We start from the raw sequence: 14,155 nt of genomic DNA, 5'->3' as shown, positions 1-14,155 counted from the left end.
CATATAATTTTAAAGCAAACATTCAGTTAAGCCATCACAGTTCTAGACTCATAGCACTTGTATAGAAGCATTAATACTTTTATCTGAGGTTAATTGTCAGTTTTAATGTGCCACACTTAACTGAGACATTTCTATTTGGCTTTTATTTGCTATTTTTACCTTTAATTTCTCTATCCATCCTCTGACTCTGTGGTTTCATTCTGTAAAGACCCTAATTACTTTTAGAGAGCTTTATTGGTACGATAAGTAATGCAAATCCATTTCTGACTACAGCACATTGTCGGGAAAGCTCTTTAAGGACTTAYCCACGTCTTCTGATGTGTTTCAATGAGAGGAGAACAAAGAATCTCCAATTCTGCTTGGGCTACCTTTATATCACTCAATATAACTAAACGAAGCAAAAATCACAATTTGCTAAAAAGCTTCCAAGAGTGTATTTCTTCATATATATCGGCTGGGAGGGCAATAGTAGGTTATTTGGTACATTGATGTTCTGAGGAATAATCAGCATGAGATACGCCTATGACCACCTCTCTTAAAAATACTCTACGGCATATATGTGTCATTTATGACTTTTCTCACTGTTTCTTACATGGTTTCAAATCCCTTATGAGGTCATGGTTGCCCTCTTAAGATGTTATTATTTAATTACTAGAAAAATAAATACATACTCATTGCTTTATTTTCAAATTTACCAAAACCTTTCCGTAATGATCATACAGCCCATGCCGTTCAGCCAACTGTCGGGGCTACAAGCAAGTAAAAGTAGGTACTGCATTTTTCGGTGCAATGTTTTTTATACAGTGCTGTACCACATAGCACAAGTAGATTATTTCCAAAGTTCCTAGATATCAAGCTTACAAAGTAACAAATTGAACTGTCTTCATGCTGTTTCAGAGCTGTTGTTTCATTCTTTTCTGACATATCTTATGACAAGCTAGTCAATGGCAATTTTTTCTCAGTTATCTTTGAAGTGAGTGAGTATTCAAACAAAGAATTTCATTTTTGCATGTTTCACATGTAGGCCTCACATAAAGATTGAAAGTCTGGTTTTGACCCACGACTATGTTGCGTTATCTTGGATGTGAAAAAAATGAGAAAATGAATATAATATTGTTTTTCCTTCATTAAAAAAAAAAAAAAAGCAAGCACAAGGCAAAAATTAATCACTGTCTACTTTGCAACTATGATGCAGGATACATATACACACCTTAAAAGAGACAAGCCACACTGAGGATTCCAAGGTTAAATGAGTTTATTGAGTCAGTGGTTACAATGGTATGTTAGATACCTGTAATCCAAACTACACCTACGTATTTGCCTCTAAATTCTCACATTTTCCGTGTCTCTACACATTCCACCACCAGGTCTTCTATTACTAATATAATAATCATAATCATAATAATCATAATATAAAAGGCAATGTCAATCACCATATTGTGCTTCATACTCCACCATAAGGAATTCAATTGGCAAAAGTAAACCTCTGTTCATATTAATGGGATTAATTGAAATGTGAGCAATCATAACACTACTAGAATATAAAGAACAAAATATGTTTTAAAAGAAGCATTTTTAAGATGAGTTAGTTTTTAACCATTTTAAAAATTCACATACTATAATGAAGATGACTTAAAAGTTATATCATTCAATTATTGGGCCACACATTTAAGCATATTGGCTAGTACATTTTTGCACTGGAACAGAAGCAATACAAGCTTTATGGTCTACCATTACAATTCCATTTTTTCACTTAATATACCTGCCAACCTAATGTTTCTTGCATGCATACAAATTTCTGGGTTTAGACTTGAATTTATTATTTAACCCCCATACACCCCTGTGATGCAAATTCTTTGGCCAATTTAATGCTATAGCTTAGTTTAAAAAGTAAGTTTGGAATAGCTCCGTTTAACATCAGAAGAGAATGCCCTAAAATTTGGTGTCGCAGAAAGTTAGTTACATTAATAGAGTCTCAGGTTGCATGCAAATTGACACTGCTTCGTTAGTCCCCCCACCCCACCCCATGCCAGACGCATACAAGTCGGCAGGTACGCATACAAAAAGAATATAAAACCCTCCTGCTAAAGCGTAATGTTTTAGAATGAATCCATAGCTTTAAATTCACTTAAGGCCTGTACAGGGGAAATATGTTTCTTCTGGGACCCTCTTCTCACTCTTGTCTGATATTCTTCTGGTTTTTCTCTCTTTACTAGAGGTTTCTTCTCTGGGGCCTTCATCTTCCAAGACACTACTGGTGAGTTCACTGCAGCAGTGCCATAGACCTTCTGATACTTAGTGGAAGCCACGTAGGATGCTTTCACTGTCAGGACCACAGCGTTCATCAGATTTTTAGCTGCCTGGATGAGCGAAGTGGCGCTGTCCAGCTATGAACAGAAAACAGAATGAAATACAGCAGGGTTACTCCACGGCTGGATCACTAGAGCATCCCCTGACTGAAGCCCAGATACTCTCAGACCTCATTAAGGATGAAACGAACACTCTCCCTGAGGAATAATCAAGCGGCTTGTCGGAACAAGAAACAGGAACAACATGCACCGAACTGTAAAGGGAAGACTGTGGTACCTCACATCAACTTTTTAAATAATTAAAAGGAAAAACTTGTGCGGGCTTTCTTTCTTTCTTTTTTTTATTTTATTTTTTTTATTTTATTTTCTTTTTTTTTGCTGTTGATTCTTCTGTGGGTGAATATTCAGCTGTATCTTTTTTTTTTGTCACAACAAATTACTTCTTGCTTAAACCTTTAAATTTTTACTTTTAACCGTCAGAAACAGCAAAATAGGTCAATAAGGATTTTCCCCTGTGTTCAGGTTTGTTCTAATTATTCTCAGTAAGCCCAAGACAACACACCCAATGATGTCTACAAGGACAGTGTGAGGCCAATGCTGAGCTAGTTAGAGAATCCCATCTGAAAAGATGAAAGGAGATTTCTGAAATCCCTAAAGAGCTAAAAAGATGAAACATTATTCTAGTTATAGTAGTACGTGAGATGTTCACGTTCATGGGGAATCGTATCCAGTGATAACTAGTTTTTTTGTAAACACACCCTTGCATTTTTCCCATGCATGAGTCTGCCTGAGGCGCCTGCGCCCTATGGAGGTAATGGACCTCAAGCACTTGTTGAACTTCAAACCTTTGGGACTTCCAGTCAATAAACTTTCATCATATACTCAAATCAAGTACCAAATTTTTCAAAAATATTTAAGCAGATAAAGGGTCTTCCAAAGCAATATTTTGATGTTCCAAAATAAGAATTAAGCACTTGACAAATTCAACTAGGCACCATCAAATCAGAAGGTGCTCAAAAATATGGCCCTGATACTGTAGCAACCTAGGATGTTCAATTATTCCTTTTGCAGAATATGAAACAGTGGGATATACTCTTTGTGATAAAGCCTCTCAGTTCTACCACACAATTCCTAGTTTGCAGGAAGTATTTTAGGTGCAGTATTATTTTAGCTCTTTAATTCCACCCCATCCAGCTCTAAGTTACTTTTAATTGGTATAAGAGGCCCTATCTCCTCYCAAACCTTCCCTGCTTTTGGGAACATATGATTCTTTAATTTAAATTCTGAAATTTAAGCAATGTAATCAGGCCATATAGTCATGAAGCAATAACAAAACCTTATTTGTTAGCAATTGCACTTCAYATCAAGTATTTTGAATCATTAACAGAGAGTTCAGAATATAATCGAAGGAGAAGCACCTTTCTGAAAAGTTGGTGTCATGAAACAAGAACAAGCTTCACAGAAAGCCTGTACCTGGAGGCATATTCATCTGTAGGCTTACCTGTTGTTCCTGAGTTCCTGAAATGTGGCCTTATATTCATTATTATTTATTACATACACAAAAAGTTAGACACAGAGAAGCGAAGAACAGAAAAAAGTTATAATGATTTTCACATGCTTGGTTCCATTCCCTGAAACGCATACTTAATTGCCTGCCCCTAGTAAATATTTTTCCTCAGGACTAATTTGTATTTTCTGTTAGCAAAAGAAACAAAATTAAAAGATGGAAAATTACATTATGTGGCAGAAACATGCCTGTTCAATAGGCAGTAATGAAATATAATTCAGTATAGTGTTATTCTATAACCACACTACTGAATGATTTATAATGCAATCTGTGTATTTGTTGGCAAATAACAGATCATACTCTATTAAATTAGGATATTTTAATTTACTGCAGAGATCTACAATCAAACATTATTCACTGTTAAATGATTCTTCTCGAAACACTGGAGCACTGATATTGAAAATAAAGGGACACCATCAAACAATATTTACTTCGTAATCAATGTGGATAAACTGACTGGATCAAGTATATTTTGTATATTCCCATGAATTCCCTTTTCTGAAGGTTTCTAATAGCCTTACATTTTACAGTGTCTCTTTGTGGAAAGTGTTCTGATAGACACTTTACATATGTTCCTCAGCATATGCCGAGGAGCAGAATGATTAAAGGAAGCATTCTGACACAAAAAAGCACCTAAATTAAATGCTTAAATCCATAGAAAGGAGGCAATCTACATCTTTAAACACGTTAATAATTTTATAGAGCTTATTGAGMAGGATGTGTGTAAGCATGGGTACTTTTACAAGATTGGATATGGGTCGCAATGATGTCTTTTAGGAAAATTGCGTTACGTATTTTGATGTCACTTTAATTACCTCCAGTTCCAATCTGTTACAGTAGAGAAGAGCTCCCTATCTTCACCATTATTAATCTGGTGTTAACATGCAAATACTTGTCCTTGCTCTTAATATGCATTCACATTATAATACGCTTWTAAGTCTTGGAATCAGAAAAGAGACATAAAAACCCCATACTAGTATTAGAACATGAGTGTTCTCCAAAATCTGCTGGTGACCATCCCACGTATCCAATTTGTCTACCTAAACACTTCCAGTGATTTCCTTATTGCCTCCAGCTCCTYGCTTGTATTCTGGCTCAGTAAAGAGGAATTAAACTGAATGAGCACCATTTCAATTAACATTTGGATCTTACTACACCACTGCGTTCCTTCGGTTTTGTAATCAGCAGAACTACCGCGGCATAAAGCTGCGATGAGGCAGCAGTGAATCAAACCCTCGGTGTGTTAATTTACCAAATTTGGGCACAGAAAAATACATGCTTTTCCAAACAGATAATGTTAAAAAAAAAAAAAAAAAAAAAAAAAAAAAAAAGAAAAGAAAAAAAAAGCACTGCTAGAAATTACTGTACAGTATAGAAAGCAAAGTTTGCTCCCTAGCAATGGTGAATTGTGAATATCACAATATCACAATAGCTTTTTTGTGCTAATAGCCAATACAGCCTTTGACTAGCTAGGCAATTAATAGTATCCTGCTACATAGGTCTCTTTGCAAATAAGTTTGCCTCCAATTAGGAAGAAAGCCATCTTAAACCTAAGAGATACATTTCAGTTATTGGGCCATAAAACTTCAAGAACAAAGAAGGTTGAGGACAGATCCAGAATCCTTAAAGAATCTGAGAATCACTGCACTGGTCACTTAGCCTGGTTAAAACTGCCATCTACCAAGGGAAGACATAAATCATTCACAAAAAAACATTAAAAAGATTTTGCTACAAGCTAAGTCTGCCATTAATGAATGCAAGGTTAGCACACCGGAGCAGCAGAGCCTATTATCTGCCAAGAAGATAATTTTTTTTTTCCTCCAAAAATCCATAAGGCTTTGAGGGTGTTTTGATCTGCTTACAAGCCGTGCTGTATTTTTCCGGCAATATATGTAGAATTTTCCAGAGTCTTGTTGTAATAAGGATTTCTTGCTTCTTTTACATACACACATAATCTGAATAAAATAACCAACAATTACAACACCAAAATAGCCGGAGAAACAGGCGAGAACAAAGCTGGAAAATATTCTCCTTAACAGTATAGCAAATGAAAAGAGAAGCTTTCCCCRCGTGGTCACACCACTGTAATGGAGAAGAATTACACCACAGTTTTTAGAAAGGAGAAAAGTCTAATTTCCACAGATTATCTTCGTATTTAATCAKAAATATACTATAAAAAGGGAAGGAAATAGAGATAAACATTCTTTATTTTCAGTAAGCATGGGCATAGTATAGGTTGTTTTAAAAGAGCTGATTAATAAATGTTCTGGATTATTATTGTTGATTTTAATAAACTTTGGAAAATGGGAGAAAACTTCAGAAGAATTGTAGGTAGCTGCTAGTCTGGAAATATTTGAGCAGGGCAAAGACAACGACCTGTGCAAGTATAGGCCAGTTTGGCTGACAGCGCTGCAAAATAAAATAATGCAATGTCGATGGGGGACTCCATAAATACAGAAGGAAGGGAAAGAAATACTGTTAATGGCAATCAAACAGGTCTGGGGGCAAAAATATTTTCAACGTAACCCACCTCATATTTGGAGGTGATTAAACTTTTGCTAAAATAATATTGTTGATATAACTGGATCTTTCAAAGGCCCTTTACTTGGGACCGCATGACAGTCGATTAAAAACTGATCAGATACAAAAGTAACATGGCGCACACAGAATGACTCCAAACTCTCTAATAGCTAAATGTCCAAAACTCTCTATGTGCAAAAAAAGTCATTGCTAAACAGCTACTTTTGCAATGAGCTCCTGGAGAAACTGGTTCTTAGATTTACAATCTGAATATTTCTGTTAGCATTCTGGAGAAAAGTCAGTCAGAAACGTAGATTTCTGTTCAGCCAAATTTATAKCAGATGCTACTTACTTACAGGATAAATAACTTTATCCTGGGCAAGAGTGATTGAACAAGGTATTGAATCACTATATGGAAGAGTCGTCCGTAAGCAGCAATGTGGAAAAGGTCTAATACAAGCCCTGAKTGTAGAAGCAGAAGAACATTAACGAAACAGGAGGTTAAATTGTCATATTCAGGATATCTTGTATCCGAGGCTGTGCAACAGTGAGACCTCTTCTCAATGCAGGAAGAAGAYTGAGAACCTGGAGAGAAGTTAAAGAGCCTCAAGAACAAAAGGGATGTCTTGCAGGAAAGATTCGGGCAGCTCRTGTTTTCCATTAATAAAGTGAGYGACTGGAAACTGAGTTGATCGCAGTCAGCAAGCAGYTGATAGCGGAAAGCTGGTAATATTTCAAGTTCAACAGATTAGACAAAGATGTAACACAACCTAGTGGCTGCAAGGCAAAGCAGGTAATTTTAGTTATTGATTAGCTGCAAATTTTTAGGAGTGATAGTTATTAATCATGATGACTCAGGAAGAATAGTGATTTTCTCTCTAGAAATTGTGAAGTCAGTATTGGATATTTATGTTTAATACGTATAAGCACAACTATTGGACACTTTGTATATACATTATTTCGGGCCCTATGGGTTAGCCATGTAGGAAGGCAGCTTAGACGATAACATATTGATAACATACAAGGCCCATATTGACCTTGAAATGCATGAATGCAAAAAATAAGTAACCACTGATGACTAGAGTTTAGTCTGTTTTATTTCCTACAGGCTGGGAGGAGCAACTGTCATATATTTATGTTGCAAAAGAATCTGCAATGCTCAGAGCTCTCTCGGTTTGTGTGTCTTCAGGAGATAAGACAGACATTATCAAGCCCTTCTGGCTCACTTCTCCTTTTGGGAGCAAGACCATGCTTTCGTGGATAGGTGTTGTTGTGGTCACTACAGCCAAAAGTCAATTAATAGCCCCTGGAGCAACCGTCAGACTGTTAYTGAATTGTAGTTAGGATCAGTCTGAACGCCTACTATCTGGAACAGTTCCACAGACCAAATCCTGAGTCCACGAAGCTGGTGGAGTTTTGTAGATTAGTTCAGTGAGAACAGGTTTCCACTCCAGGATTTTGCCAGCACTGTGGGGGGTACATTGCACTTTTTCCTTTGCTAAGGCTGAATGTAGAAGAACAAATGCTTTCTGCATCACCCTATGRCTGACAAATGTCCTCCAGGATGGCTTTTTCTTCTAAATCTTCTTCATTTTGCATAGAACTTTTGCCTGGAAGATGATGCCTACCACAAAATTGTCCTGAGAACAATCGTGGACAGAAACCATGACTCTCTAATTCCTATCACAGTTGCATTACTAATTGCAGCAAAATCAGTAAAACCACCATTAAATCTTTGAAACCTTTGTCTGAATTCTCGGATAATTAACAGGAAAYAAGCTCTGCTATGACTGATTGGAAGATAGGCTCCTACCTCACTTCATGGAGAATATAAAAATATTAAAAYAAAGATGACCTGCAAACTATATTTGACAGGATAGGCTAAGTCAAACCATAACTAAGACTTTCTGATACTGACAGAAGGGTTACTGAAGAAGCCCAAATTTATTTCTTCAACTAAGTTCATATCTGTATGGTTACGTTACCCCCACGTCATCACAGAGAGACACTGAAGAGAGCTGCTCTACAGGTGTAATGACTTTTACTTGGGAAAGGGCTCTGAAACAGCGTATCAAACAGAGAGTCCAAATGAGTAAGATAAAATCCTCCTGTAGAATGGAAGATACTACTAAGACAGTTGTTCCTTGCTTCCTAATGTGCACCTGCTGCTTTTTATATGCATTTTATATCCCCCCAAAAGTAAATAAAGGGCTTGATTTTTCAAGATACTGATCACTTCTGAGGTACTAAGAGCCTCCARCTTCTCTGGAGTTGTTCAACCCAGTCAATAGGAATGTTTCTTTCCTTGTTTGATTCCCTCAGCACTTTTTAGGACTTTATAACAGTACACAAAGAAATAAAGAATCAATCACTGAATACATTGTCTGTGAATATATTTGTTCATTATGTGCGTAGCTTTAGCTACCACTAAAAAAAAAAGGGAGGAAAGAATTACTGGATACTTAGCAGACAAATGAAACAACAACAAAACAAATATGACTGTAAATGCTGCTTTAGCTCACAAGGAAACAAGAAGCAAAGATGACAGAAAATCGTAAGAGTAAATGAGAGYGAGTAAAATCCTGTCCATAGCTTCAAAGACTTGTTTCTATTACTTGCTTTCTAGTATGCAAATATTCATAGAGTAATAGAGTAACTTAGGTTGAAAGGGACCTTTTGAGGTCATCTAGCCCAACTCTCAGCTTGAAGCAGGCTAAATTAAATGAAGTTGTTTAGGACTTTGTCCACTTGAGTTCTGAGCATCTCCAAGGATGGATACTCTCCCACCGCTCTAGTCTAGCAACCCCCATGCTGCACTAAAGCTTCACATCTCCCTTCAGCCTTCTCTTCTGTATACATCAAAATTAGTAGTGTAGAAGAGGCAGGTGATCTCAGTGTTACTGTTACAAGAGCAAATATTTTATCCAAAGGAAAAAAGCGAGTAGCTGTAGAAGTTATTTAAGAAGAGAGGAAAAATTAATCAATTATTGACAGATATTTAAAATTTAGTTTTGAACCACTGTCTTCAGATAATATTCCCATTATATATTAGGATGCTCAACATCTCTGAAAAACTGTATTTGGCTTTTGACTCAGTAATTCAAGAATTGAAATAAACTTAATGAATACCTTTGAGATAGAAGTTTTAAGGAAAACTCTTTTGCTCCCAAAAAGTTTAAAAAGATGGGAAAACACATGCTACAAAACATTTTTATTGCTCCACTTTACAGAAACTAATGAGATAGTGGCCCCAGACAGCTACGTTATTCAGATAAATGTCCCTTACAAAATAAATCAAGTATTTTGTTCAGAAATAAATGGATAGTTTTGTTTCTCCCAGAGCTCTCATATTCATAAGTTCACAGAAAGTTTACATTACTTTTATGTAAATATATACCTTGAAAGACCACAAGGCTAAATCTGCTGACTGAATGCGTGCTTCAGTTCACCTGCCTACACCTCTTGTCACTTTTTAGATGCAACTAATCCAGCCAGTTGTCAGCATCTACCTTGAGATGAGAATATTTGCTCTCTAGAAATGTGTATTGATCTCCATCAGTTATGAGGGAAGTCCACAGTGAATAGCTTAGATACAGACATTTACATGTGGCTAGATGAATCCTCTCCACATAATAGGGGCTATAACTGTGAAAACTCTTCATAATTCAAGCAGAAACGTTCTGAATAATGCTTAGTTTTCATTACCTCACATCTCTCTCTTTTTTGCACAATTTTTGTCTCATTTCCATTACTGCAAGCTCTCTTTCCTCTCTATCATTTACAAACTGTAGCTCTTACTGAACTCTACTAAGATTTTTTTTTTTTTCCATTGAGAATGGAAATCAGAATACAGGATGAGAAAGGTTGAGACAGAGAAAGGCTGGTCTAGGAAAGGTCTGAGTCTTGGATGAGGACACTGTGTTCAAAACTCATCATGAGTCTACGTATCTTTTCTGCCCTGATCTGGCTGGCCTTCACGTGGCCCAGGATTCTCACCCGCGCAGGAAGGTAATGACAATATGTGCTTCTGCTTTCAGTTTTACGAGTGTTTGCAGAGTGTTTGCTTCGAGACGTGCAGATGGGACGTACAAAAACCCAAAGGACTCTGAGCAGACTCCTGTTTTATGTCTTTAAGATGGAACGCTCCCAGAAATAATAAGTCTGGGGTGGAAAGGCAGTCCTGGCTTCCTCCGGCCGCGGCGCTCAGCTCAAGCCTCGCCGAGCATTTTCGTTGACAACTCAACAAGCCGAGGCAGGAGTTTAAAAGGATTGCAATTTAAATCAGCACCGAGGGTCCCCTAGAACGCTGCGTGCTGCAATTGTGGCTTCTTTCGCTTAAACAAGATTAAATCAAAAGTAATTTATTTGGAGTCAGTGGTGTTATACCAGCCTAAAACTGCAGTAAGAGAGGGCAGAGTGATGAGCATCTATCTGCCAGCTGACAYGGTTTGCGAACAGATGGTGCATTTCATAATGCTCCTTCTCTTCTTAGAGAGAGAAAAGAGAAGGTAAGAGCCAGCCCACAAAGTTTTACTTCAGCTCGGGAGAGAAATCAGCCTGGAAAACACAGAGAATTGGGGAATTATACGTAGCCATCTCAATCATACTGGTAAAACGGTCCATAGATATGGTCTTACATCATTAAAACACTGCTCACATCTTGCCAGTATRACTGAGGAAAAAGTCTGTAACTGCAGTGCTGATCTGTCTAAATATACAGGTATAAATATACTTGAGTTACTGGCTTTGCTTCAAGTCTGTAATATAAAACATGCTTGCAAAATTTAACCAGCACAATTTTTTAAAATGTCTTATTTTTTATAAATAAGCTGTATCATAAAGTTACTTTCAGTTTATAAAACACTGAAGAAAAGTTWACTCATTTTAATAGCATACATTGAAACAAGCTGCTCAGATATTTGCTTTCACAAGTTTTTGTATTATGTACTGAATGAAATCTGCTGAATACTAGATCCTATTGTATTTTACTTTATGTATAGGTAAATAACAGAAAGTTAAAACAAACAATGCAGCTGACATAATACGTATTTTATCCAAAGCTGTGTACAACACAAGAACTTGTACACAGTAGACTTTTTTTTTTTTTATCCTACCTGCCAGTAAAACTATTTAAGAGGAGAATTAGCTCAGTAAATGTAAAACCACGCTATTTATTCTTCCAATATCAGGTTACTCAGTAAAACCCACAACTTAGGGCAGTATGGATAAAAATCTATTAGATTTGGCACAGGCAGATTCCAGGTTAATTATCACAACAGTTTATATCATTTTGAATATCATCCCCGCTACAAACGTCTCCCTATATATATGCCAGCCCACTACTGATTTGCTCATCTTATAAGATAAATTTAGAGAGCAAATTTCTCAGGACTTCAAGTAATGCACTGACATCTTAATATTCCCCCAGTGATGATCCATATCTCTAATTCACCTCAATTACTGAATGTTACCAATACTGAATTCCCCTTCTTAATCTTTTTATCACTCTTGAAAAGAAAAAAAAAAACCCTCTATATCACCAATATGCTTTCACTTCACCGAAGCGAGGCTAGGAGTACTGTACAGTTGGTCCTTATGCCTTCCCAATTCTGTGCAAAAATTAAAGTCTCCTGCATTATACAAGAATAATTATGTGCAAAAACAATTTTGTAAACTTATCAACAAAGGATGTGCTTAGATTGAAATTAAATTTTACATCCAAGTATTTGCCTCTGAAAAGAACRAACCTCAAATATCCTTAACAGAAGCAATTCCAATAAAATTTTCCCATCAGAAAAGATTACAAATTGACTCGCCTGCTTCTTCTCTAAGTAGAAAAAGAAAGTTGGCTAGGGAAGCTGAATTTGCTGCATCATGAGTTCTTGGATTTGCTAAGGAAGATTTGGAGTGATAAGGTGCGCTCGCACGCGTTATTCAAGAGCCACCAGTTGGGGAGATAAAACTTTATCCTTTTTTTTTTTTTTTTTTTTTTTTTTTTTTTTTTTTTTGTCTCTGATGGGAAGGAAGGAGTCAATAATTAGTGAAAGTTTTGAGATCTGTAAACAAAACATTCATCCTCTGAGAATCTGCTTAGGGCCTCCTACGCACTAGTGCAAAGTCCTGCGTCACCAGTGGGGAATGTCCATGTGTCGCCACCAGCCCATCCCCAAGCGGTGCCCRTGGCCAGAAGATGAAAGGCTCTGCATCCTACACCCAATTCCTCAAAGACACCTAGTCACCTGAAAATAGAAGTATGCCATCAATCAGACTACTGAACGCCTCCGCTGAAAAGGCTGTGATTGCGCTCCCTTCGTCTCTGATTTATAGCGTACACATTCCTGCCTTTCAGCATCTTTCCCCGTGCTCTGACAAGGCCCCACACAGAGCTGGTAAAGAGCTTTAAATGAACAAGAGCGGCAAAATCTGYGCTCTCCCCAGGGGCCAAAATCTTCACATGACCCTTCTTCTGCCCTCTTGCATGAAGGCTCTGACATCTTGACAGCCTGAATGGATACCCAAGAAGCAGAACAAGCAAGGAAGAGCTTTGTGGTCCACCTTGTCTTTTTTTTTTTTTTTTTTTTTTTTTAATGCTGAAGGATATCAAAACAGTGAAGCAATAGCACTTGGGCCCAAGAAATATAGGCAAAAAATGGGGGCTTTAAGGTAAAACAGCAAATCTAGATAGCAGTAACCCTGCCTGCCTCAAGTTCATATCACAGAAAAAAACAGAAGTGTTGATATATAATTTCAAAAGTCAGATCTCAGCTACATCTCTTGGGTTTTGATTTCCTGCTTAATTTCCTATCTTTTACGGTACGCTTTTGATTTTTATTTGGTTTATAAAATAAGTCTTAGGTTTGGCCTGTTGTCAGCGCACAGCTTCAGGAACCRTCTGGGTTAAGCAAATACAAACGGTCACGGAGAGAATACGGAAAATAGAATGGCTCTCCTGCAAAAACAGGCATTACCCGCAGTCGACAGCGATAAATACATAAATAATGCCATCTACCCTTAATCACAAGGCACTTTAGAAAGCTGGTGGCCCAGCCCTGCTGTAATGAAGTTAAAGGAAATTTGACAGCTGAGTTCAAGGCCGGGGGTGGGTGGGAGGACGACGACTCTGGTGTTTCACAACGTAACGTAGACGACGTCCAAGGATCAATTCAACCCCCGGGGGAAGGTGACCCGCGCGATTCCACCCGGGAGCCCCGCAACGGGTTTAAAACGAGCAAACAGAGCGAAAACGAGGCAATCCACCCGCCCCGCCTCCTCGGGGAACCGTTTCTCCCCCCCCMCCACCACCACCGCCACCCGCGCGAGGAGCCCGAGCGGTAGCGACGGAGAGCGCCGAGGAGGTTACTCACCGTGGAGGAGTCCCCGCTTCCGATCCCCAGCGTAGCTCCCTCAGCACCGGTGGGTACGGGGGTGGAAAGCGGACTAGCCCTGCCCCCATCTATGACATCACACTCTACCTCACAAAAGGTAGTGAAAGTGCTCTGAACTCCAGTCTGATTTCCGGGAGATACAGAAAAGAGAGAGTGAGCGAGCGAGCGAGCGCGAGCGAGCCCCGGCGCGCGGAGGGCGGGTGCTGAAGGAGCTATGCTCGGTCAAGGAAGCAGGGCCTCGTCCACGCTGAGCAGCCCCGCTGCCCGGCCATTCCTCTCGCTTGCTCCCACAGCACAGCTGAAGAGGGCCGAACCCGAAATCGCCTGATTTGGGGCGCTTTTTGATGAAAGGCGGGAAGGATAGAAAGCTCTAT

At 38.4% G+C, this 14,155-nt stretch overlaps 1 protein-coding gene across 4 annotated transcripts in view; it reads right to left on the bottom strand.

Annotated features, from left to right (window-relative positions):
* Nucleotides 1-1,237: 1,237 nt before the first annotated feature.
* CTNNA2 (catenin alpha 2) overlaps nt 1,238-14,155 on the bottom strand; it is a 433,433-nt gene continuing 420,515 nt past the window's right edge. For 3 of the 4 annotated variants that reach the window (XM_085314675.1, XM_085314674.1, XM_085314673.1), the window contains exons 18-19: nt 13,761-13,904; nt 1,238-2,387 (exon numbers count right to left, since the gene is read on the bottom strand). In XM_085314675.1, coding sequence (XP_085170801.1) covers nt 2,100-2,387; nt 13,761-13,904 — 432 coding nt within the window. In that variant the 3' untranslated portion in view covers nt 1,238-2,099. The remainder of the gene's footprint in view (nt 2,388-13,760; nt 13,905-14,155) is intronic. The other variant, XM_085314676.1, reaches the window with a different exon arrangement.

The sequence above is a fragment of the Rhea americana genome, unplaced genomic scaffold, assembly GCF_003343005.1.
Source record: "Rhea americana isolate MKP2758 unplaced genomic scaffold, rheAme1 scaffold_41, whole genome shotgun sequence".
Classification (NCBI taxonomy): Eukaryota; Metazoa; Chordata; class Aves; order Rheiformes; family Rheidae; genus Rhea; species Rhea americana.
This window is presented reverse-complemented; position numbering and strand designations above follow the sequence as displayed.